The sequence below is a fragment of the Aspergillus fumigatus genome, chromosome 2, assembly GCF_000002655.1.
Source record: "Aspergillus fumigatus Af293 chromosome 2, whole genome shotgun sequence".
NCBI classification, from domain to species: Eukaryota; Fungi; Ascomycota; class Eurotiomycetes; order Eurotiales; family Aspergillaceae; genus Aspergillus; species Aspergillus fumigatus.
The window spans coordinates 836,235-859,952 of NC_007195.1; the positions used below are offsets into that span (position 1 = coordinate 836,235).

The 23,718-nt window shown below is 48.2% G+C and overlaps 10 protein-coding genes across 10 annotated transcripts; 6 read left to right on the plus strand and 4 right to left on the minus strand.

Annotated features, from left to right (window-relative positions):
- On the plus strand, positions 1–2,092 carry AFUA_2G03180 (putative C6 finger domain protein; the record flags this gene model as incomplete). The annotated part of the gene is made up of 4 exons (XM_744360.2): positions 1–486; positions 551–571; positions 680–973; positions 1,028–2,092. The coding sequence occupies 4 exons, from the start codon at positions 1–3 to the stop codon at positions 2,090–2,092; spliced, it is 1,866 nt and encodes a 621-aa protein (XP_749453.2).
- A 440-nt stretch (positions 2,093–2,532) lies between these two features.
- Positions 2,533–3,527, plus strand: AFUA_2G03190 (uncharacterized protein; the record flags this gene model as incomplete). The annotated part of the gene is made up of 3 exons (XM_744361.2): positions 2,533–3,290; positions 3,356–3,421; positions 3,492–3,527. Exons 1-3 carry the CDS (start codon positions 3,207–3,209, stop codon positions 3,525–3,527), a joined length of 186 nt encoding a protein of 61 aa, XP_749454.1. The 5' UTR covers positions 2,533–3,206.
- Positions 3,528–3,641: 114 nt separating this feature from the next.
- On the minus strand, positions 3,642–6,509 carry slx4. The gene is made up of 2 exons (XM_744362.3): positions 5,566–6,509; positions 3,642–5,511 (listed from the first exon to the last, which is right to left on the minus strand). Exons 1-2 carry the CDS (start codon positions 6,367–6,369, stop codon positions 3,880–3,882), a joined length of 2,436 nt encoding a protein of 811 aa, XP_749455.2. The 5' UTR covers positions 6,370–6,509; the 3' UTR covers positions 3,642–3,879.
- A 126-nt stretch (positions 6,510–6,635) lies between these two features.
- On the minus strand, positions 6,636–7,961 carry cgi121 (EKC/KEOPS complex subunit CGI121/TPRKB). The gene is made up of 3 exons (XM_744363.2): positions 7,631–7,961; positions 7,454–7,576; positions 6,636–7,389 (listed from the first exon to the last, which is right to left on the minus strand). The coding sequence occupies exons 1-3, from the start codon at positions 7,787–7,789 to the stop codon at positions 7,102–7,104; spliced, it is 570 nt and encodes a 189-aa protein (XP_749456.1). The 5' UTR covers positions 7,790–7,961; the 3' UTR covers positions 6,636–7,101.
- An 89-nt stretch (positions 7,962–8,050) lies between these two features.
- On the plus strand, positions 8,051–9,237 carry AFUA_2G03220 (Bax Inhibitor family protein; the record flags this gene model as incomplete). The annotated part of the gene is made up of 2 exons (XM_744364.2): positions 8,051–8,699; positions 8,754–9,237. The coding sequence occupies exons 1-2, from the start codon at positions 8,170–8,172 to the stop codon at positions 9,235–9,237; spliced, it is 1,014 nt and encodes a 337-aa protein (XP_749457.1). The 5' UTR covers positions 8,051–8,169.
- A 496-nt stretch (positions 9,238–9,733) lies between these two features.
- AFUA_2G03230 (alpha-amylase) lies at positions 9,734–12,675 on the minus strand (the record flags this gene model as incomplete). The annotated part of the gene is made up of 3 exons (XM_077804063.1): positions 12,557–12,675; positions 10,433–12,495; positions 9,734–10,369 (listed from the first exon to the last, which is right to left on the minus strand). Exons 2-3 carry the CDS (start codon positions 11,438–11,440, stop codon positions 9,734–9,736), a joined length of 1,644 nt encoding a protein of 547 aa, XP_077660227.1. The 5' UTR covers positions 11,441–12,495; positions 12,557–12,675.
- Positions 12,676–13,003: 328 nt separating this feature from the next.
- On the plus strand, positions 13,004–13,651 carry AFUA_2G03240 (uncharacterized protein; the record flags this gene model as incomplete). The annotated part of the gene is made up of 2 exons (XM_744366.1): positions 13,004–13,479; positions 13,552–13,651. The coding sequence occupies 2 exons, from the start codon at positions 13,004–13,006 to the stop codon at positions 13,649–13,651; spliced, it is 576 nt and encodes a 191-aa protein (XP_749459.1).
- A 1,425-nt stretch (positions 13,652–15,076) lies between these two features.
- Positions 15,077–16,060, minus strand: AFUA_2G03250 (uncharacterized protein; the record flags this gene model as incomplete). Its single annotated transcript, XM_744367.2, has 1 exon — positions 15,077–16,060. The coding sequence occupies one exon, from the start codon at positions 16,058–16,060 to the stop codon at positions 15,464–15,466; it is 597 nt and encodes a 198-aa protein (XP_749460.1). The 3' UTR covers positions 15,077–15,463.
- A 1,192-nt stretch (positions 16,061–17,252) lies between these two features.
- AFUA_2G03260 (RBM8 family RNA-binding protein) lies at positions 17,253–18,480 on the plus strand. Its single transcript, XM_744368.2, has 3 exons — positions 17,253–17,611; positions 17,714–18,238; positions 18,298–18,480. The coding sequence occupies exons 1-2, from the start codon at positions 17,366–17,368 to the stop codon at positions 17,942–17,944; spliced, it is 477 nt and encodes a 158-aa protein (XP_749461.1). The 5' UTR covers positions 17,253–17,365; the 3' UTR covers positions 17,945–18,238; positions 18,298–18,480.
- A 262-nt stretch (positions 18,481–18,742) lies between these two features.
- On the plus strand, positions 18,743–21,291 carry AFUA_2G03270 (putative glycosyl hydrolase). Its single transcript, XM_744369.2, has one exon. It carries the CDS (start codon positions 19,161–19,163, stop codon positions 21,021–21,023), a length of 1,863 nt encoding a protein of 620 aa, XP_749462.1. The 5' UTR covers positions 18,743–19,160; the 3' UTR covers positions 21,024–21,291.
- The last annotated feature ends 2,427 nt before the right edge of the window (positions 21,292–23,718 follow it).

The window sequence follows — 23,718 nt, forward strand, 5'->3', positions numbered from 1 at the left end:
ATGTCTGGGAGAAAGCGGAGAATTGACGATGTCGACAACAGCGACAATGACAACCGGAAAAAACAAGCACGAGCATCAAATCTAGGCAGTGGAGCGAACAGCGGACAGTCTTCTTCAGCGTTGAATGCTGAAGCTGTTGCCAAAACTCCGAACACGACAGCTGCTGTTCCTAGCCAGATCGTGAGTGGTGAGGCCCTTAGTACCACAACCGCTCCTGCAGAAGCTGAACAAAGCAGAGACAAAGGCAAACAGCGGCTAGAACAAGTGGAGGAAGCTAAAGAAGCGACAAAAGAGGCCGCAGGGGGGATCTCGGTCGACAACAAAGAGTCCACTGCAGGGCCTTCGACTGAACCAAGCAAACAGGCCCGGGTGAAAAAGCAGCGTCGCAAAAAGACCGACCCAGTTCCAGACCCCGTGGCGACGACTCTTAACAGGATTGAGAAGAATCCTCCCAAACGTACCGACAGAGCCTGTGACAATTGCAGAGTAAGTGATCAACAACCTCTTCCCCCTTCTGTCCTTCTGCCTTTCGCTACAACGCATGGATTAGATGAGTACGCAAACGGATACCGTAAGTGGGCTCCTCTTTCAATTTTTTTCGTGCTATTCTTCTGAGCTGCTTTTCTCCTATTGCCCAATTTTTTTGCTACATAGAGACTAACGACTGTCTTTTGTTCAGATTCAGAAGTTAAAGTGCGACAACCAGCCCAATGGCTGCGCACAATGTCTGAAAAAGGGTATGCGCTGCACATTGACTTTAGCAACCCAGAAGACCTATGTTCGGGGAACTCCCAAGGAGACTGGGCAGGCCAGAGATGGGTTGAATCTTGAGGTTGAAAGGCTCCACGCAGATGTTGACTTTCTTCTGCAAGATGTCCACTTGCTCCGGCGAGATGTCCAGCAGCTACAATTGGAGAACATGCAATTACGCAATGCGCTGGCTGGCCTTCAGGCATCCTTTCCTAACCGGAATGTGGGTAACAACTCTCCTGACATATACCATTCTGTTATGCTGACTTGAAACTAGCAATTTCCTTGGAATCCTCCCCCGGCTGGGCAAGTGCATGCTCAAGCCCAAGCGGCAGGGCAAGGAGCTGGCCGCATGCCACTTCCTGCAAACCTTCCTCCGGTAGGACAGGGAACACTGTATTTTACATTTCCCCCAGACCCTCCTCAGGCCGGGCAAGGACCTGGGCAAATGCCGCTTCCCGCAAACCTTCCTCCTACCCAACAGCGTACCTTTCCCCCAGATCCTTTTCTTGTAGGGCAAGGAGCTGGTCAAATGCAGCTTCCTGCAAGCATTCCTCCGCCAGGACAGGAAGTAGGCAATCTTGCACCTCCTCCAGATGTTCGCCTGGCGGGACCAGGCCCTCTCAACTTTCCGCCTGGCCCGAACCTCCCTCCAGTAATACAAGAGCCTGCCAATTTTATACCTGCCCCAAGAACCCCTTCGCCAGAGCAAGGCTCTTCCTCCGATCAATCCAGCGGTGGTAATCCTTACCGGACATCTTCTGAGGCGAGTGCAGACAATGATAGCACGAACTACGGTGCTACTAACAATGGTCCAGCTTTCGCTAATCAGGTTTTTCCCCCAATGACAGAGCAGGGCGGTAGCCAACCAGCACTAGAAGCACAGCAACCTGGTTACCACGACACTATAGCCGATGACACTGCGATGGTTCTGGATGACGATGATCTCGAAGGATTTATAGCTCAACCGGCTAATCTAAACGACCTCGATGAATTCATCAACGCCATTGGCGGTGACAACAGTGACAATGGTGACAATGGTGACAATGGTGACAATGGTGACAATGGTGACAATGGTGACAATGGTTGGAATCCCATAGACTTGTTAATGCTACCTGCTGACAGAAATCGTCTCACGGCTTTCACCAATCAGCCATCCTATCCCAGTGCTGCAAATACCGCGGACCCAGCGACAGACCCCTTTACAATTGACCCTGCACAACTTATCCCGCAACCGGGTGATTACCCGCAGGTTGCACGCCCAACTACGACACTGGCAACAGCAGATGTTCCAGGGGATTCACAGAATGGGGGAGACAATGACGGTTTTCAGCAGAACTAACTGAAATGTGTTCCCGAATACTGAGCAAGCCGGCGTTAGTGTTCGGCGACGACAACAATGTTCAAGGTGTCGTGGTCATTTGGGCTGTACCGCATGGTGATATCTTTTGGAATTGATCTTCTTACCATTTTACTTGACTCGGATTTTAGTTGCATCGCATATCCTTTATCCTTTTGCTTAGATATGGGTGGCATTTGTTGATCGAATTGAAGGGGCTGCCCCTGATTGTCTCTCACTTTTAGACGAACCACTCATTCATTGTTCAGGTCCCCAGAATCGTGAAATATTTCTTATATGATTGGCAATACTATCTGCCCATAGTGTGGTGATAGTTACATGACACGTCTCATCTGCATCCTATCCTTCCTAATCTGGAAATCCTCGGCAGTCCCCAAATCCATATCGGGTCTGCCATGACATCACTGTCCGTCGATACTGGCCTCCACTGTCTGCCAGGAGCGTACACAATAAGCACTTCAATCTTGACTGTAAACGCGATTGGAGGAAGAAATTTTCCTGAGAAATAACCATCCACAGTAATTTTCTTTGATTATACAAATAAAGCCAGCTTTCAGGAGTCCGTGATTTAAAGCGCTTTACAATACTGACACATATACATCACCCCTTGCTGGCTGCTCTTGAGGAAATGCACAGGTCAGTTAGTACGCCTATCGCAATCAAAAGCAAAAATGCCATATCACAAAACGCTCCCAAAGACTGAATTGAGTATCTTCCACAGGCGAAGCCAGTCGCTGTTCAACAATCCAATCTGTATCCGCCAGGAGATCTCCATCACAGACCGATCTACTACTAGGTACCACCCATCCACGTCATCTCCCCTGAGGAAGAGGACTGCTCCTGAGTCCTGAGGGCACACTCCAATGACTCCACACCCGCACCATCTATACATAGAAACCAATGCATCGCCCTGAAGATCTAAGCAGACGGCACAGCTATATATAAATCCATCCAACTTGAGCGAACACTCATTCGAAGCACAAGGATCAAGCACACACTTCTTCCTGACACGCTTAAATACTATCTTACCCTCGTTTTCAAACCACTGAACTCAAGTCACTCATTCTTTTCCCTTGGTCTCAAGCATCCAGACATCATGAGATTCACCTTCTTTGCTGCTCTCGCCCTCCTCGGCACCGCTTTCGCGGCTCCTACTGCGCCTACTACCTCCACGGCTACTGTATGCTAGGCTGGAAGCCATACTTGGTTTGTTGGATGAAAAAGATTGCTAATGCGGCGGAATAGATCCCAGCTGGTCAAACCTGCAAGAAGGACGGAAGTATGGGCGTCTGCCAGAGCGGATACTGCATGGTGAGTTTCTCTACGTTCTCAGCTCTCAGGGGGCCTCAGGACGAATACTAACACTTGCGGGATGGTGCAGCAAGATGAGAAGGCTTCTTCTGGAGTTTGCAAGTGAAGGAAACAAATCCCGCCGAAATCGGGCTGTCAATATAAGAAAGGCGTTATATGTATATCTTCAGAAGGCTGAGCCATGTACTTTTAATCTATTTGGATTAATAAGAACTCAAATATTGCGTACCGTCGCCATGGACATGATCTAATTCTTATTGTCACCGAGAGGATCTAATATAATTGTGTTGTAAAAAAATGACATGACGCCCACTTATGCTCGAACCAATCCCAGGGGTATCTTCCCAATTGCTGTATAGAAGTAAAAAGAGACCACAACTCCAGACCGATATGCCCCGAACTGATATTGTGTAAACGAGAAAAATAACTTCCAATGCTCGTCTCATAGCACAAGGCGGCTACCGTTCAGACCGTCTGCTGTTCTTTCGGAAACCGCAGCAGATGCCGTTGCTCTCACACCACTGCCTCACAAACTCGGCGCTGACTTCTCTGTCTTCATGGACAAGTCCGAGTCCCTCGATGTTGAGCCATGTGGCAAAATCCTCTAGGATGATGGGATCGTACATCAGAATTTTCTCATGCCAGCTAGGGCGCTTGCAGTCAACGGAGAACGACCGTGGCTGCAATCGCACAGCCTTGGTTATCTGGCTGGCCAAATCTGGCAGACTAGACTCTGTTGCAGAATCAGAGGGAGACGGTTTGGTGTCGGAGTCAGCATTTGTCCGCGTCCGACTGGATGGCGTGGATGGCGTATCTGAAACAGGAAGAGGATGACTGCTCCTGCTTTCTGAGATATGGCGCTTGTAAAGACTCTGCAGCTGACTGGGAGATGGTATGACCTCATCTTCCGAATCCTCAATTTCCTCCATATGCGCAAATGACGACTTCGTCAACATCTGACTCGACCTGTCAGTGGCGTGACTCAATTTATCCTCCAGAGCTGTGCTCGATTTCGCCTTTTCTTTGAGACATGCGCTCTCCCTCCTCATCTTCTCAGCTGCATCCATCTTTGAGGATTGCTTGTTCATCTGAGATCCAATTGTGCCAGCCTTTCCCGTCGAACCGTCGTCTGGTTTTCCGGGAGCATATTGGACACCAGTCCGCGTGCTCGAGTGTTGTGCCTTCCAGCATCTTTCAAGCACTTCAATCATCTTCCTGCGGTTCTTCATTGGCTTGAAACCGTACAATCTGACTTGTCTTGACAAATCAGAGTCCTTCCAATCAGCGAATCGCGGCATTGGACGAATTTCTGACGCCGCGTAAGCGGTTTCTTCCGGTTTGGTTTCGCTTGTTGCCAAATATTCCATGCGTACATCGACTTCAACCCCAAAATCATCAGTAATCTCTATAGGCCTGGAAGATTCTCCCTGAGACACTGTGTCCTCGTCATTTTTTTCACTTCTGTCCGGTAGCTCGCCATTGGGTTTTGGCGGAAGCTCGGAAACGTCGGTAATGTCTACCATATCCAGCACCTCAATTTCAGCTAAGGATCCATCCATATCTCTGGCTGCGACAGACCACAAATCTCTCTGAGTTTGGAAGCGCGATACTGTGGTATGAGAATATAACCCAGACCCTGCCCTTGTGGTCGAAGAAGGCTTGCGGTTCTCAATCATACTATTTTTCGATGCGCATATTTCCTTTTGCATATCTCTGAGCATCGTTGGCGAGTCTTCCCGCTCCAACTGACTGCACGTTCCGAATATTAAATCCTGATCCTGCAAGTAATCGACAGCATCCCCAGGAGCAAGAACACATGAATCGAGATCTAAGGATTTAGAGAGCAATTTGCTGCTGACATCTTCTGAGGCTCTAATCATGGTATTTGCTGCATCCAAGTGATCTGTACAATCTTTGGTGTAAAGGGCTGTCACACGGCCAGTGAGAGTTGTAATCTTTCTGCTTCTTTTCTTCGACTTCCCTTCGGCTGCCGGGGCTCTCGAAGATCGAGTGCTGCGGACATTTGAACGGTCGCTATCAGCATCTGGCGATGTCCGCTTAGAAGTTGATGGGTTATGAGTGTCTACAAGCTGCAGAAAAGGTCAGAATGCGTTGCACGCTGATGACAACCATAGAACACATACCTCTAGCCGCCTACACTTTGTTGGAGCGCCATCAGAAAGTTTCGAGTCAGTTTGAGAAACGGCGGCGGCTTTCAAAAAGCCATATTCAGATAAAAGCTCGCCGAAGCGAGTCTTATTGTCGCCTGTATCATCCAGTGCGACGGCTTGCTTCCCGGTGTCCTTAGTAGGAGTCCAATCTAGCCTTCTTTTCATAGCTACTTCAATCTGTAAGCCATCCTTCTCCAACTCCAATTTGTTGGCAGGACTTTTTCCCGGCGAAACGTCCGATGTCACATTCTTGGTTTTATTTTCAAATTTTGTAGTCTCGGTAATGCCGGGTTTCGTCACTTTCCCTGTGATCTTTTTGCTTCCCGACTTAGTGCACTTACTCGCAGCGTCTATGCGCTTCTTCCTTGACCCTGTGCCTTTCTTGGATGTGCATCCATTGTGTTTCGGAATGGGGGGTTCAGGATTGTCAAAGAGTGTCTGTGACTCATTCGGAGGTTGTTCTTTCGTCCGTTTCTGTCTTCCTCCTCGAACCGCCGCCTTCTTCCTCGATGCAGCCAAATCATTCTGTTTCGTCCCTGTTTCAGACTCTTCTCTTGCAGTCCTCGAGGAGCCCTCGTTTCCACCTCCAGGTTTGAAAAACCGTGAGCGCGTGGGTGGTTGAAACAAGTCGGACGAAGAAGGCAAAAACGAAGGGGACGAAGAGACCGGTGATAATACAAACGCCTTCTCCGCACCACATTTTGGGTTTGCTAAAGAGCAAGAGCGGATCTGATCTGGCGAAGAAGAGAGAACGACCACGTCTGTAGTTGTACACATGGTGGCAAAATTGGATTTGGGCGAAGGACCGTACCCTGTCGGCAGGTCATTGGGTAGATACTTCAGAAAATTAATGTATTGCGGTGCTGCAAAGAGCAGCTCAGAAAATCATAGGTTGGTCCATTATTTAACCGATGTCGCGAGCCTCAAAAATAATGAAACCTACAGGTTTGTCAAATGTCTTGGCGGTGCTGTGAAATTGCCACTTTAGGTAGTATTGATTGGTGGGCCGGGCAACCTGTCCCATTATGGAAGGAAACGACCCTCGCAGCTACGAAACTACAGGGGTAACATAAAACTTAATGAAAAATTCCTTATAACGATATGAGTGAGATATAGTAAGTAGCTTTGTTTCAGTTTCCGAGAACAAGACATATTGTGGTCCTTCGCAAAATTAGTGAGCATTGACGGACTGCTCAGTTTCCCATATCGGATGCGGACAATTTGATTCTAGCAACCAGACACTCTGTCTTGGGTAGTGTGCAATACAAATTCGTCATTGGGTCAATTTTAGGTGACAGGTAACCATGGACGCCGCCCTGAGATTGTCACTCCACTGCTTTAGGAGGGCAGGGGAAGGGGATTGATCCTGAAGAACTTCGGACATGGTCATAGAGCGTTCATGCAGATCAATCGAAACGGCACTTAATTTTTGCTCTTGTAAGATCGAGCATCGTATGAAGATCCCAAAAGGGAGGATATCATAGTCGTCGAGGCAGGGGAGGCTTTGGATCACGTTGCCCCACGCAGTGCAATTGCACCTATGAGCGAAAGTTCCAGTCGTCGCTTCTCATCGTCCCGAGAGCCTAAAGTGCCCAGTTTGTAGGCTTTCTTGATTTTTGAGATATCGGAGATTTCAGACAATGTCTCATCAGCAAATGGTACAGGAGAACCCTCAATATACTGCTGCAGATGCGTCGCTACTGAGGCATGAGTAACATCTGGCGTAACGGAAACTTTCACCACCAACAGGTCTGTCGTTGAGTCTGTAATGCCGAATTTGCGGAAAGAGTCTGCAATCTTGTGTATTGTCAGTGATGTTGGTGAAAAAAATATAGCTCGTCCGTGCCATCTGGGAACGCACATTGTTGGCGGGGCTCAAGGAGAAGACGATCTCCGAATGGACATTGCGCGACTTGAGACGTCCATTCAGATGATCATTAACCGCTCTGAAGATGGCAGAAAGGATATGGGACCTTGAAAAGACCTTACTTCATCTCAGTATGCTTGCTCAAGTGGGCTTTCCTTATGTGGTCCATACCATGCTTGCGTCAATAAATGCATATTCGAAATCAGCATTGCCTGACAACAGCTGCTGCCGGAGAAATGGCGAGTTGTTCACATCACGATATAGAGCTATATGAACGGGCAGAGCTGACGGCAGATGAGGAAGACGTATCGTCTCGAGGGGCAAAGTCATGGTGCACACCTCCGTCTGATAATCGCAGATACAAAAAATGTTGGAGGAACCAGCCCAAAAGACTTTCTTTCCCTATTCTGCAGTTTCTCAGCTACGGCCTCAGATTGCCCATTTAGAACAATCGCAGATGATAACCAGTAACTTCGATTCCTCCCGCGATACAATTTCTCCTGCTCTATGCCCCTCCCCCACCACGTTAGCGTTAGTAAGCTAGTGTCACGTGTTTGCGCTTCTCGAACGTTCGGGTTCCCGTAGTGGATGCCGCACGGAGGTAGCTGATATCACCGGCCATATCGTCATCTGCCCTGCTTTAAATCATTGCCATCATTTTTCACCATCATAGCTCACATCATCATAGATTTGGCACACATATTTCAGTCATGGCTTTTTTTCTAAGGCGCCCGTTCGCCGTTCCAACGGCTCTTCGTCAAGCCCCTAAGGCTGCGAACACCGCTCGCTTCATCCACAACTCACCCATCAAGCCTGTTCAGTCGAAGCCTCTAGGTCCCTGCTCGTCCTCAATCTTCGCACAGTCCAAACAGACCATCCAGAATGCCTTCAGGCGCACCTACATGCAGCAGTCTTACGGTACAGCTCAGCGTGGCGACCTCACCCAGCGCCTGCTCTACGGTGCGGCCATTGTGGGTGGCACTGTCATGGCTACGAACTTCATATTCAACCGTGAAACAAGAGAGGATGGCGGAATGCCTCACTACGAGCGAAGTTATCTGAATGAAACTTTTATGCACACCGGACTTGGTGTTGGTATTATCGGTATCGCCGCTAGAGCTTTGCACATGAACGGATGGTCTTATCGTTTGATGGCCACCAACCCTTGGTTGGTTGCTGGTGTTGGTCTAGCTGCCAGCATGGGCACGATGTTTGCTACCTACTATACTTCTCCCGATAAGTAAGTTTTTCGAGTGTCTTTTCTTTGTTGGGTGGTATGCTGACGGGTATTTAGCTACGTAATGAAGTATGGTCTCTGGGCTGCCTTCAACGTCACTCAGGCTGCGCTTCTCTCCCCTCTGATGTTCATGCACCCTGCCCTGCTCGCTCGTGCCGGTCTTTACACTGTTGGCATGATGGGTTCGATTGCGTTCGTCGGTGCCACCGCGAAGCAGGAGAAGTACCTCTACCTAGGAGGTCCTCTCCTCGCTGGTGTGACCATCGTTGCCCTTTCCGGCTTGGCTCCCCTCGTTATTCCCGCCACTGCCGCTCGTGCTCTGATGTGGTCCGAGAAGATCTGGTTGTACGGTGGTCTTGCTGTCTTTGGTGGCTTCACCCTTTACGACGTCCAGAAGATCCTGCACCACGCTCGCTTGGCCGAACGAGGACTTGTTCGCAGGGATGTCGTCAACGAGAGCATCAGTCTGGAGTTGGACTTCATCAACATCTTCGTTCGTATGGTGCAGATCTTGGCCATGCAGCGCAACAACCGGAAATAAGCGTGATCTCGCCTTGAAGGGAAGCACCGCATCTAGCCCGCTTGAGATAGCCAAATAGTGCGAGGGAGTTTGGTGTCATTTGACTCGGCATCTTCAAGAAATTTCGTTTGTCTAATAATTGGGTTACTATTGTTTTAAGGGTGTATGGTTTTCGGAAATTTCTCTGCTTTTCGCACCGCAAACAGCCACACACACATGGCATCTGGTCGGCATACTACACTCTTCCTCTAGATTGGGTGTAGAACGTTTTCACCACCGACCTTTACCCATTTTGCTATAGCTAGAGATAGTGGAAAGACAATCCCCACTCATAGAAAAGGACAAGGAGAAAAAGAGGAAAGCAATGTGCTAGCTTTTCATTCTGTGCTAGATGAATTGTGGTCTACATCCGATTACGATTGAGCGTAAGATTGTCTTGGGTACATCACACTTGGACTTGTCTGAAAGCTCATATAACAAATGTCTTCAAAGTCACTTCGAACTGATGTAATAGAACTCAACACCATAGTATCAAGCAAGTCAAACAACAGATCAACAGTAGGGGCACGGTAGGCCGATTTGAGAGCCCGCCACCCGAGAACTGCGTTGAATTCTTTTTCAGATTAAGATACGTCGTTCCATTCGACCTTCCATATCCGCATAGACCACTTCCTTCCATCATGTCAGCGGGAAAAAGGACCCGAGGCTCGCCCTTATCCATGCTGACCTTGAGAAGACCCATGTCGTTAACCGAATAGTTGGCGCAATTAAGCACATCTGTGACCACAAATCCAGGTTGGTAGCCTATTGGCATGTCCAGCTCATATTTGCCGCTGTCCATACCTTGAGTTGACAAGACCATTACGAGTTGCCGGCCCTCGACGCCTTTGCGGAAACCCATCTCGCTAGACCCTGTGTAGATGGGGAAGGTCTGTGAGTCTACAAATGCTGGGTCGATCTGGGCTGCATGCTTGCGGATCCTGTTCAGTCTCGTGGCTAGTTGGTAAAGCGGAGCGTTGGTGTTGTAGCCTGATAGCCATAAGGCTTCGCGGTTCTCCGGGTCACTGGCGCCTGAGAAATGTTGTTCTTGCCCTTGGTATATCATCGGTATGCCGTCGAACAGCATCGTAAATGTTAAAACGTTCTTAGCGAGCTGCGCCGGTGTTAGCCTATCATCGGTTGATACTTTCAGGGTAACTGGAGTTCGCTGCCTTACCGCGATGTCATCCTTGAAGCTTGCAAATCGAGCGACGTCATGATTCTCCGAGAACGAAGTAAGGGCAGTAACATCAGAACATGTCTGTTTCATGACCTCTACCTGATTCGTCAGAGAGCTTGTGTTGCCTTTCGTAAATGCCTCCAAGATGGAATAATAGATGGGATAATTGGGGACGCTGGGGAGGTCCTTTTGATATCCGCAGATCGTCTTCACGGACGGCTCGAAAACTTCTCCAGTAATAAAAGCGCCAGAAGCGTTTTGGAACAAAGGCAAGAAACTTGGTGTAATATGCTTCGCAGCATCCAGACGTAGGCCATCGATTGAATACGTAGCCATCATTTTTCTAATCCAGTCCATGAGCATGCTCTGAACTTGGCTATCTTCTGTCTTTAGATCTGGAAGGGGAACAACATCATCACCTGTCCAGCATGTTTGCGCCAATGGATAGTTGTCATAGTCGGTGATCTTGCAATATGGATGAAAGAACATTGAGTCATTGAATGGTCTGAGCGCTGAATAGTCAATGCTCGTGGCCGGGTTTCGTCCGTCGGTGATGTACGCCAAGTTGTTGATGACAGTATCTACCATCAGATACATGCCCCGATCATGAACAGCCTTACTCAAGTCTAACAGGTCCTGGTGAGTGCCAAAGTGTGGGTTTAGCGCATACATGTCCTGGACCCAGTAGCCATGATAGGCCTCTCCGTACTGCACGCGCCCCTCGACATTCTGGACGATTGGGGAGATCATGATAGCGTCGAATCCCATTCCTTGAATGTAATCGAGGTGTTGGATTGTACCTCTCCATGAGCCACCACAGCGTAGCCCTTCTGTGGTGTTGCATGGATGAGTGGTGGACCCATCCGTACGTGCAAATCTGTCTGTCATCGTCTGATAGATAGACCTGGACTTCCATGCACTTGTATCTGCAGCCAAGGATGGCACGAGCAGGTCAAGCCCTGCAGTGATGCAAAGCCACTGCAGGATTCGCAGCGAGTATATCATTGCAGTAGAGATCGCTGATTCAAGCAGGAGACGGCTGGAATGAAATTACAATAGAATGAATGACAATGACAAATATGAAAGAATGTAGTAAGCAGAATCGAGGCTACAGTGTCGAGTCACTCTTCATGTAGCTGCGGAGGAGTTTTTCGTCTAGTTCAGTAGCCTGCTGATTCCATGAGATGGTAGGGCTGAAGCAGTATCGGAACGACTGTAGCAGCTTCTTGTAGAAATCGATAACTCAAGATAAAAAGGAATGTATGGCCAAATTTTCTATTGACCACGGCAGCAACCAGAGACAAGGATGAAAGAAAGACTGTCCTAATATTGATATGTGGGAATGAGGCATCTACCAATGGCAGACGCAGTGCCAAAAGAGCGAATGCGTGATGTCCTCTAAACAAGTGACTGAGAAGCAACGAGCGGATAAAAGGGAGATGTGATCAAAGCCTCATAAAATCGTAAGGGAGTGACTGAGAATGGAAGGAAAACATTGGACGGTAAGCTGAAGGTCATCTTGGGGAAGTAAAGAGTGGCAAGGCGAGGAGGGAAGAGGAACTGGATCAAGGCCGGATGAGATCTGTGCCTTATGTTTCCCTGTATAAAGAGTTCAATTGAAACGCTACCCGTTCTTGAGTCCCAAGGTAAAAGGAGACCTTCCATTTGTTGTTTAGGGTCTGTCGTTTGTTCGTACAGTCTCGAGTCTAATGATTCTTCTCCCTACATCCCTCGCCTAGAGTCCCCTGTCAACTGCATAAATTAGCACGCTCGAGGAGAAAAGGGATATTCAGCCAAAACAGCTCATGGACTCCGTATCAGCCAACCACGCTTAGTCTCTATGTGTCAGCAAAGGTTAAATTGAAAGCGGACTGGCCTCAGACTGAAAGTGTTGATGCTCGTTCAGGTTCCTTCGCAAGCAGACGTTGCCACAGAATACCCAGCAGCAGAGCACTTAGGTGTTTTGGCATGAGACTCATAATATAGCTTCGCAAGATGTAGGCCCTCTAGAAGGAAGAATAGCTTGCTTGAACTGGGGCTACAACAGGTATTTTGCAGCTCTATAGACCAAAGTTATCAAATAGATCACAAAAACATCAATCGTCAAGTGGTCATACTAACATTAATATTGCAGGTTGTCTTACAGTCGGTTCAAAGCATGCAAGGGCGGCATCAACCAAGGGATGAAAGGGAGAGACACCGGCTCTTTCAATCACCACCCGTAAAATAGTATACTGCAGTGTCAAATAATCTCATGAATAAATACATTATAAGCGTACAACTTAATCATTATTACCTATACAGTGGACCACTGAATGTACAGAGTACATTGTGGGCTTTTGGTATCTTTACAACATTACATGCTACCACTGCACCCCCTAAAAGTTGCACATACTAGGTACACTATCCCCAGTATAATAAATTCGTTCATAGAGTATGCAGTCCTATACTACAGCAAGCTACTAAGATAAAACTAAAGTAATAACTTTTAGAGATTTAAGTATGTAGACTACTCTAAGTTCTACCTAACTAGAATTATATTCCTCTACAATTTAGCATTTTTACTATATGGGGATATTAAATGGTGAATCACACCATATGCTTAGGATATCGAATGGTTTGAATCACCATATACTAAGGATATTGAATCATTTGAATGGTGCAGTGAGTCCGCACGGTTCACCTGCCAGCACTGCTTCAATGACCTGGCTCTATTTGAAACCCCACGAAATAATCTCAGTCTCTCACTTGACCACCTGTCTTTCACAAATCTCGCGGAGAGCGGCACGAGAACCTACAATGAGTAAAAATACAGTAGGGAAGAATACGGAGAAGGACAAGAACAAGAAGTGGGAGGTAGCATACACGGCTCGAATGAGGCAGATTGTGCCTGGTCTCTTCCTTGGAAATGTCGAGGCATCATACAAATGGGAAATGCTTCAAAAAGTCGAATCAACGCATTTGTCTCTCTTACTGATGCCCGGTGGGTGTGGTGGAACACTACTACAAGAGAGGCAGGCATCCCAGCACATCGTCACAAATGGGTTCAGGGTGCAGATTCGTCGACGCAAGACCTCCTTGCTCATATGAGCGATATCTGCTACTTTATCAACCAGATGGCATCTCCCGTTCTTTCGTCGTTGTCCTCCTTGGTCATCGAGCACAAACACGACACGAATGATGAGCCATGCAGAGCACCTCCGGAGGCCATATTAATCCACTGTGATTTTGGAATATCACGCTCGCCAACGATTATTGTTGCCTATATCATGCGCAAACTCTGCATGCCGCAAGCGGACGTATTACAATTTGTTCAATCAAAGCAAAGAATCAAACCGAGCCCGAATTTCACTCGTCAATTAAAGTTTGAGAGGAGGTTGGATATCAAGTATGGGAGGACGAAGACAAGGCAGTCCCGAAGGCACCTTAGAAGGCATATCTGGAGGATCGGGCTGCTCTCCTGGAAAAGAGAGGGCTCACCGGGAATGAGCCGCTCGCGCCTCAGAATCTTTAGATAAGGCAGGATGAGTGCATTGTTTTTGGATGTCACATATGGGAATATTCGACGCAATGAAAGTGAGCAATACACTGATCAGCATAATGCGCGGTTCGAATCTTACGCATCTTCCTCAAAATATTGCTGGCATTCGTGTTTGAATGCGGACTACATTGTCCACAACCTTTCGGGCGATGGCTGCCGCTTTGTTAGGCCTTCGACTTATTCCATATCTGTCAGAATCCAACACTACTGTAATCCAGTCAGAAAAATGTGACATGTTTGTGAGAAGTCCCAATTGAACAGTCACACTTCGGAATCTGGATACCGTGCGGTTAGTACACTTGCAACTGGGGGTTGAAAATATCCAATCCCTTTTTCAGTCGAGCCTCGCTATCGTTTCAAATAACGCAAATCAGACGAGTTGGAGTGCCTGACTACGTTTCGTTGACAGGCATCTCTCGAAGGGCCACCCAAACACCAATGAAACGTTTCCCTGTGGCCGCCAACTGCGTGTTTATTTTATGACCAGGATCAACGGGCGCGATGGTAGCATATATTTAAACATAAGGGGAAAAGAGAAGAGAACTGCATTGACGAGAAGGAGAGGGGAGCATTCTTATATAGATGGACAGCAGATATCCAGGCGGTAAAAGCGGCCAAGGCTGGCACTAAACCTAAATGGGGGCGCACGGAGGAGCGCACCTATCAAACACTTGCAAGGGAATGGGGAAGGCGGAGACGGGCAGGCGGTCGGGGGCGGCAGTTGGGCGGTGCAATGGGAGACGGTTCTAGCGGCCCGCTCACCGTGTCAACTAGGTATATAGCAATTCAATATCCTTACTATTCTAATCAAACCATTCAAAATCCTTAGTATATGGCGATTCGAACCGTTCGATATCCTTCGTATGTGGTGATTTACGAAGGAGATTCGTGGAGATAGTTGCAATAGGTAATACATGTGGCGAACAGTCAAAAAGTTCGAAAATCCACATGGAATGTGCATTCAGTCCGTCGTAACCTTGGTCCTCTTCTGCCACACCACAACTTAACCATATTTCCATCCCACCATTCTTTAATCAAAACATTAAATCCAGGTTCGGGCGTTCTCTCAAAACGCAGATCAAAAATAGAATCCAAGCTTTGAATTACTCTGATAAGGACGGGTAATTTTACGCTGGAAGGTTGTTCAGTTGCTCCAAATACGGATTTCCGACTATGATTATGATAACATTATGCATTGTCATCCGGAGAGAGAGAGCCATCGAAATCGTTCATTTCAATTAACCACAGTAACGTCCAATATCGGGCTCAATCTGTCTAGGCTCAATCAAGACTCTTCTGAGTCGCAACCAATGTTCAAAAGTTGAGCCCCTTCAAGGCCGCCAGCTGACGTCTGCTCACTTTCCTCCTACGAGAACATTGATCGAAACGGCACTGATAGTCCAAAACACTCCCTTGATCGCCCAATATTGTCGAGATACATGCCGATTGAGACATCTGCGCAGTATTCGTGCCGTCAGGCGCTTCGCTCAGGAGAGGACCGTGTCCACCGATTTTGCTTCAGCTGCCTCGATATCGTCTGGCTCGGACTTCTCAGGCCACAATTCACTTTCAATGACTTTCCAGTTCAATCCTACTATCCCTGGAGCGCCGGCCATGTTTACCAGGAGGCACCACTGCTCTTTCGAAATCCTGTGGAAGGTTGCGAGAATGAGGGCCACAGTTTTCCACTCATGAATTCGTTTACCTGGCAGGAGGATTTCGATGTTCTGCTCAGACCAGTCGCAGCAATACACGTCAGTGTACAGCTTGCTGTCTTCCATAGGTCTGAATCCGAAATGCTTCACCCTCATCTGCATCTTGTGTCCTTTGACGGCGCAGAGCGACTCTCTCACTCGTAGAGATAGCAGAAGCGAGTTGTCGGCAAGGCCATGCATGTTGATGAAGTGGACGCTCTGCGCATCAATTTTCAGGTAAGTGACACGGAATGTTTTGCGAGTCTTAGGATCCTTAGTTATCTCTCGTATTATCATGGTGTGCAAGATCAGGTCGAAGAACACATCAAGCTCGGAATCCGGCTCATGTAGCTCGCGGGTTTGCTCGGATTTAGAGCCACGCAAGAACATTTTAATGCTCGGTGGTTTTTCTGGAGGCTTCTTGGGCTTTGGCTGGCAAGCACAATTTGGATCGTCGCTAATATGGAAAAGGGTACTCTGTCAGCGTTTCCACTAACGACTCAGGCTACTTTGGGTTGCAACTTGCCATTGCATTTTGAATCAAGCTTTGATGAAGAATGAGAAGTATGGCTATTCCTCTTTCAAAAGAGATTTCTGTGAGTCGATGTGAGCGCTGGAGAAAGGAAGAAACAGAGAGGTAGAAGGCAGCGATGCTCTATGCTGCGCATCTCCTAATAAACAGTGTCTGGCTTCATTCACTGTCCTCACAGGTCAATTCTTCAGTGAATTCACGCTCAGGAGCTTACGGAACATTCCGTTAATACTCACCCCAGACATCCATTACACCAAAATATGGACTGCTGATAGTCATCGAAAGCTTACCTATCGCTAAAATCTACTTAAATCGTGAAACAGTGATTACTTTGAAGAGGCCAAATCGATCATTACAGCTTCAAAGAGCCTATATAGACGCTAAAGGAAGTGCAAGTGTGTAAGGATCTTGATATTTACCATGGAAAAAACCACCTATAGAAGCTCTCTATCCCGCGCAGCAGTTGTCTTACGAGGGTACACGTACTCATTGTGTGTGATGGTAGGTTGGTACTCGAGACCAGCCTTTTGACATACTCCTAATGAGCTATAATTGAAACAATACTATGCTCATTGCCTTCAACTGCAGTCCATAGCTCAACTGGAAGTTAGAAGTAGAATATCATGGTCATGGTCACTGAAACCCCAACGAACTACTTCAGAAAGTGTCTCTATGTGCTTGACTTGGAGATCAGAATCTTGTAGCTTCTAGTGTCATCTCGCAGCCTCGGATGCTTCTACTCATCCTGTATCCTCAATTTCCATACTACAATATTATATTAAAAATTCGATGACTTGAGGGTCAGAGCTTCAGAGCATAGGCCGTCACAAAATGCTTCTTTGACAAGGCCCCAAAGATCATGCCATAGTGGTTCAAGATGGGTAAACAATGCTAAAGTAAACGAACCAGAATCGACTACTGCGCACGTATCGACTCTTCCTAATTTTTCGACTGTCATTTGTATGTTCTCCCAGGCCTCAGGCTGAACCGCTAAAGAATACCACGCGATTACATAATCACATCACCCATGGCGCCAAGCTTCCGCAATGCCAATTATTGTGGTTGCTGTATCCGCTAGAAGCGTTCTCTTGTTCTCATTCACATTCCTCGCCTCTCGGTCTTTATTACCATCTTATGACAGCATATCCTATATAAACATCACCATGTCAACGGAAATGGAAGTCGACGTCCCGCAAGAGGAGGTCCCTCAGGGACAATCTGGCGGCGGAGGTTCCGATCCTCGAACACAGGCGGGAGCCGTTGCAGTGCGCAGTATTGAAGGGTGGATTATCATTGCAACCAACATTCACGAAGAGGCCTCCGAGGAAGATGTTACCGATCTTTTTGCTGAATATGGAGAAATCAAGAATTTTAGCCTGAATCTGGATCGCCGCACGGGTTATGTCAAGGTGAGCTGAGCCTTACCTGCTCTGCACTAGGACCTTGCCGTTTTCTATGTCGTTATGTTTCCGTTTCCAGAGAAGTTGCTGACATTGCAATTTTGTTACTAGGGCTACGCATTGATTGAATATTCTACCCTCCCTGAGGCATCTGACGCCATCAAAGCCCTAAACGGAGCCAAACTGCTCGACCAGACGATCCACGTCGACTATGCGTTTGTACGGCCTCCTCCTTCCAACAAGGGCAAAGGCGGACCACCAAAGGGCGGCCGCGGCGGACGAGGTCGTAGCAGGAGCCGCGACAGAAGTCGCAGCCCCGAAGCTGATAACGCAAGAGATTAAGCTTGAACATCGCGATAAAGAGCCTTCGGTTAAGGCGCATCTTTCTTCTCTCACACCCCTGATTTATGATGGTCCGTGTTCTGATCAAACGGTTCAAGAATGACCAGATGATCTTGAACACAGTATGTGTAGCTGCTGCTTGGGTTTGTCCCTAATGAGTGCTGGGGGCACATGAAAGTTCATTGTGCTTATATCGCCGGCAGCATATCTTCCGCCTCAACGCGCCATTTGGGACTGTGATCCGTCCTTAGCCCGGGGAGATAGTTGTCGGCGCTGCGACATGTTTGCAGAATGGTAAGTATTCTCTCCTCCAGATAATCTCCAGCGCTGCTTGCTAACGCTTGGACAAGAAGATGCGGCAGGAATGGCATGGAATGGCATTCAACCAACGAGATATCCCATACTCTTCTGCTAGGAATTTTCTCGACTTTTTCTTAAAATTGAGCGTCTCATGTAATGCGTATCTGAAAATTAATGGTATCGATCCTCGCCTGGGTCAGGGACTATCTAGTCAGTCGCCGTGCGCACCAATTTCGTACTGAAGTAGAGGTCAGCCAGAATAACAACGTAGCATATTAGGTATGCAGTTGCAGTAGCTGTGTGCAAGTAATGTCACAAGACAAATTGCTGTGCTGGGCTATAACCATACCCTCCATGAGGCTGTCTACATATTGGCCGCGTGATTGTCTCTTAATGATAAGCCACCGAGTGGGGAAATCTCCAGTATTGTAGTCATGGCGTAAGCAACCTATACTGTTTGGCGACTAGCAAGGGAGAGTTAACATGTCGTAGACTCGGTTTCAAGCCATCTTGAACCCTGAGGTACTAATTGTAGACACTAAGCGTGGGTCAGCTGGACTGGATTGTCCCTGCTGGAAGAATGAGGAGCCAAAACCTGGAAGCCGCACGACGGAGATTTCCCCGCAATCCCAAATAATCATCTTATCTTCAAAGAACCTTCCTCCATGCTGCGAGTCCACAGCCATCGACATCTCGTTCCAGCGATACTACTGCACGTCATGGCATGACAATATCTCTTATTGTCCTCGATTGGTCGCAGGTCGCCTTTTGTGGTCTCCATCGTCTCCTCTGTCTATAGACTCCGCATATATACTATACTCTCTTTGATTGACTGAGCTCCCACCACTGACCGTGAGATTGCTGCTTATCGATCCTTCAAGCATTGTGTCGATTACGGAGGTGCAACTCAGGCAATATGATATTACCTATATCATCATTCCTATATCTCTGTGTTCTATTTATACAATCTGGGGCCATTGCGCTGGCGCAAGTACCTCAGGACGTCCTTTCCCCGAAGCGACCATTTCCACAGGAGTCAACGGTGCCTGGGATATCATCTGAAGAATGGCCTTTGACGCCCCCAGGTCTGATTGGAGAGACAGAAGACTCCATTCGAAGCACGCTGAGGGATCTGGTGGATGCCTTGAAGGTAATGCAAGAGGAGTATTTTGAGTTGTGGCAAGGCAAATGGCCGACTGCGATTGACTGGACGGCTGCTGTCCTGGGGACTCATGTCTCCGCTACCCTCTCGTCGCTCACCTCTACCGTGGGCGATGTTCTGCTCTCAAGTCTTTCCGCAGACACCGAAAACGCCGAGGGAGAATGCCAGTCCGCCATTCATCGCTCATTGGCGTTCGAGAACTTTATCAACCACTTCTTCGGCCAATCCGTTTCGTTCTACTACGGTGAAGATGCGATTTCTCTGAGAGGGCAAGCTTATGACGACATGCTTTGGGTTGTACTGGAATGGCTGGAGAACATCAAGTTTCAGGTTCTACACTCCGAGTTGCATTACGATCGGTCGAACGCAAGCACAGAGCATCGCTGGCATGGAGTTCAGTTTCAGATTCCAGCGGCTCATCGAGCGCGACTCTTCTACGAGCTTGCGTCCAGTGGATGGGACCGTTCGCTCTGTGGGGGCGGGATGATCTGGAGTCCGTATCTCGGTCCCTACAAGAACGCAATCACGAACGAGCTCTACATATCCGCCAGCATTGGCATGTATCTTTACCATCCTGGAGACGTAATCAATTCTCCCTTTGCTTCGCCGTCAAGAACTAGCGAAGTTGCGTCAGATGGATATCCTCACAATCCTGCCCATTTGCAAGCTGCCATTGAGGGTTATGAATGGCTCAAGTCATCGAATATGATAGGCATTGGGGGCTTGTATGCTGACGGGTTTCACATTAGCGGCTGGCGGAGCGTAACACAACCTGGTACGCGCAGATGTGATGTTCTCAACCCCATGGTATACACGTACAATCAGGGAGTCATTCTGAGCGGACTTAGGGGTCTCTGGCTTGCAACCGCATCACAGGATTACCTGCAAGACGGGCACGATCTGGTTCGGAAGGTCATCCGTGCTACCGGGTGGCCCAACAAGGACGCCAGGGAGTGGGCTGGCCTTGGTCGCGGTGGTGTGCTTGAAGACGCCTGCGACTCTTCTGGCAGCTGCTCACAGAATGGGCAAACTTTCAAGGGTATATTCTTCCATCATCTCACAGAATTCTGCAGGCCAATATATCCGCAAGAGGAGGGATTTTTGGCCGCAGCGAATCGGACGTCGGAAGGAGAGGACGACGACTGGAAGCATGTTTATAAGTGGCATCTTGCCAGATGCCGGGCCTATCGGCCCTGGATCGAGCACAACGCAAATGCTGCCCTTCTTACGAGGAATAATGACGGCAAGTTTGGCACGTGGTGGGGCAGACGATATCGCGTCCTGGATGATGCTATTATCGATCAAAGTCCTTTGCCTCCTGGCGCGGTGGATTATAAGAATTACGACAACAGAGGCGATGGATGGTCTAAGGAGCAAACTGGTGCGCTGCGTGGCCGTGCGTCCTGGACTGCTAGCAGCGCAGGGACGCCAGAGTCGTCGGATCAACGAACGGGATCGAGAGAGACCTGGATTTGGACGAACAGACCGACGTTGGCCGAGGTCAGGTTGATGGACTATAACGACCGAGGACGAGGACGTACTGTTGAAACACAGTCAGGCGGCATCGCTGTGTTGCGCGCTCTGTATCAGTGGAAAACGACTGCATCATTGTCGTAGTCAGGACTGCTAGTGTTAGCAATTGTTTTAGTGAATACGCCCATTTGAGACTCGCGATTGTTTCTCCAACATGCTGTCCACTAGTCGTCCGACAGGGCCAGAAGTGATGTCTGCTACACGTAGCTGATCAAAAAGGACACAGTTACATTAAGTAATCAAGGACTTGACCGATTTTCTGGTTGATCAATTGATTTAGGACGATGGCAAGCCAAGACGACGACATGCCAAGCGGACGAGATAGGATCCCTGCGACCTCTCAGGATATCCTCTCCCATAAACTACATGGGAGATTGAACGCATACCATGTTACATCCCGACCAGGCGTCGACCATCGGAAAATAGGGTTATACAAGTAGTCATGATGGGCATGTGAAATCCCTGACATTTACAATCTAAAAGCAAACATGACGGGACCCTAGACACCCTTTCATTACTCCGTATATCCTGGCGCTCTCCTGCATCAAGCAAACAGTGACACTTTTCGAAATGGACATGGATCTTATCCAACCCCCCTGTTCAGGCCCACGACCTCACCCACCGTGCGCTCGTACCACTGTGGTGACGTGCATCCTGTTAGTGAAGCCTGCGAATAGCAGCTGCAATATAGCCACTTGACAGACGATTGGATTTGGTTAGATGGTCTGTGGTTGGACCATGGTCTTCCGAGGGAGAGGCCCAGTAACCCAACAAACCACGTACCTACCTACCTATTGACTACTCCGTAAGCTTGACCATGCATCGATAATACAGATTAGCGCTCACAGCTAATTAGACTACTGATGGGAAGGGGTGGGGGACGTCCCTGAACGGTGAAGCCCAGTCGTAAGCGTTGACCTCGTGAAGAGGAATGAGAATTGCCCTTATCCACAGCGTGATCGGGTTTGCTGTTCCGCCAGACATAGGACGGGCTGGCTGCGGAGTTGGCTCGGATAATCATTGACCGCTGCTTTCCTTTCGGGCGCCATGACCATGAACAACAGCCATTCTGGCAATAACCGGTTTACCGTGTTCGTAGTTCTGATCTGCGGATGAAGAGATTCAGCGCGGAACGTCCAGTGTCCACATGAGAACCACAGTTACGCGACTGAGGACTTAGAGAACGCCAAGTCAGCCCCTAGGATACTTTTGTGGCCGTGAGGCTTGCAGCCGCATGGCACTAGAAATGTGGGCGGCGCAGGGTGGGAGGGGAAGCCGTTAAGCTGTCTCAGAGTCTCTATCTAGTAGCTAGCTAACTCCGTATCTACTCTGTATCGAGGAGATATCCAACAAGGCTTGTTGGTCTGAATGCTTACTCTGTATGCCAAGGGTGAACTTTAACCTTTAATGATGGCAATTGAGACGATGATGATGGTGGCGAAGAGCGGTCTCGCGTTCCTTCGGGCTTTTTTGGCGTGGACCGTGATGCCTCACGGTAGAAGCTTCAGGAAGGGCCTGTGGACACTGGGCATCGCACAGCAGCCTGGTACAGAGCAGAATAGACACGGGAGAGAGTCGATTCTCCAAAGGAATTCAAATCGGAGAGTCAGCGTTTTGAGAGGAAGAATATACGGATGCCCACCTGGCGGGTGGAGGAACAAATCACCTGTAAGCGAGCAAGTGATGATCAGCAGTTCTTTATCATGATGTCCAGGATCGGCTGCCAGAGTTTTTATTTACAGACCCAACCCTTTTTGAATTTGGTTTTCCAATGGCTTTCCGTGAGTGAGATGGGCCAACTCTGCACAGGTAACCAAGAAATATGTAACCTACGTGTTTCTGTGAAATGTTCTATATACTCAGCAGGTCTTTCTGGCAGGATGATGAAATTTTTATCTGGACAAGAACAACTACCTCATGCTTACCCTTGCACAAAGCCATGTAAAGATACATCCATCATAAATAATCGTAATTAAAGGAGGTCCTAACATTTACCTTAGCAAATGAGCAGCATTGTTGTGGAGGTGAAAAAGAATACAATCACCAATCAAAACTGAGACGTGAACGGGGACCCTTAGTACATCCCCCTGTGCTGTAAGTGGGGCTGCATAACCGTCACGCGGTAAACTACTCCTGATACCCTTACATACTCCACACATCCATGGGTAGATACCTAACGTAAAGGTAGCGGAGGGTCTCAAGAATTTCAGCCATGCTGTGCAATGGGAGACTGACTGACTGACTGACTTTGGACAGAACAATTATTTGGGTAAACTACAAGAGGACGAGGGAGATATCTTACACTAGTGGTAGCGAATAGTTCTAATTGACTTCTTGATACTATTAATGATCACCATGAAGGAACATCATCCCCTGTCTTCAAATATAGGCAAGTACGTAATACCCATTTATCAAACGAATCCGACCTCCATGACCATATCATCTGTTGATCAAGAGCAAAATTGACAACTGGCAAGAATTATCTCCATAGGATCGTCCAATATCCATGAACCCATCAATCCATAGTCGCACCTTCAGCAGGTCACAAGCCACCTTCATGGACGCGGATAACGCATGCGACCCTGGCGCTGATAGCCTGATGCGGGGGGTCGAGAAACATGCTCAACTGGTCCGTTGGGTTTAAACACTCGGCCGGAGGACAAGGACAGGCGCATACCAGGGCTGCTGATTCGATAGGTTAGTCACGTTACCATTTTACATTTAATATTTCCATAGTAGTACGATGTTGTTTTCCGAGCTACCTTATGATACATCTGTG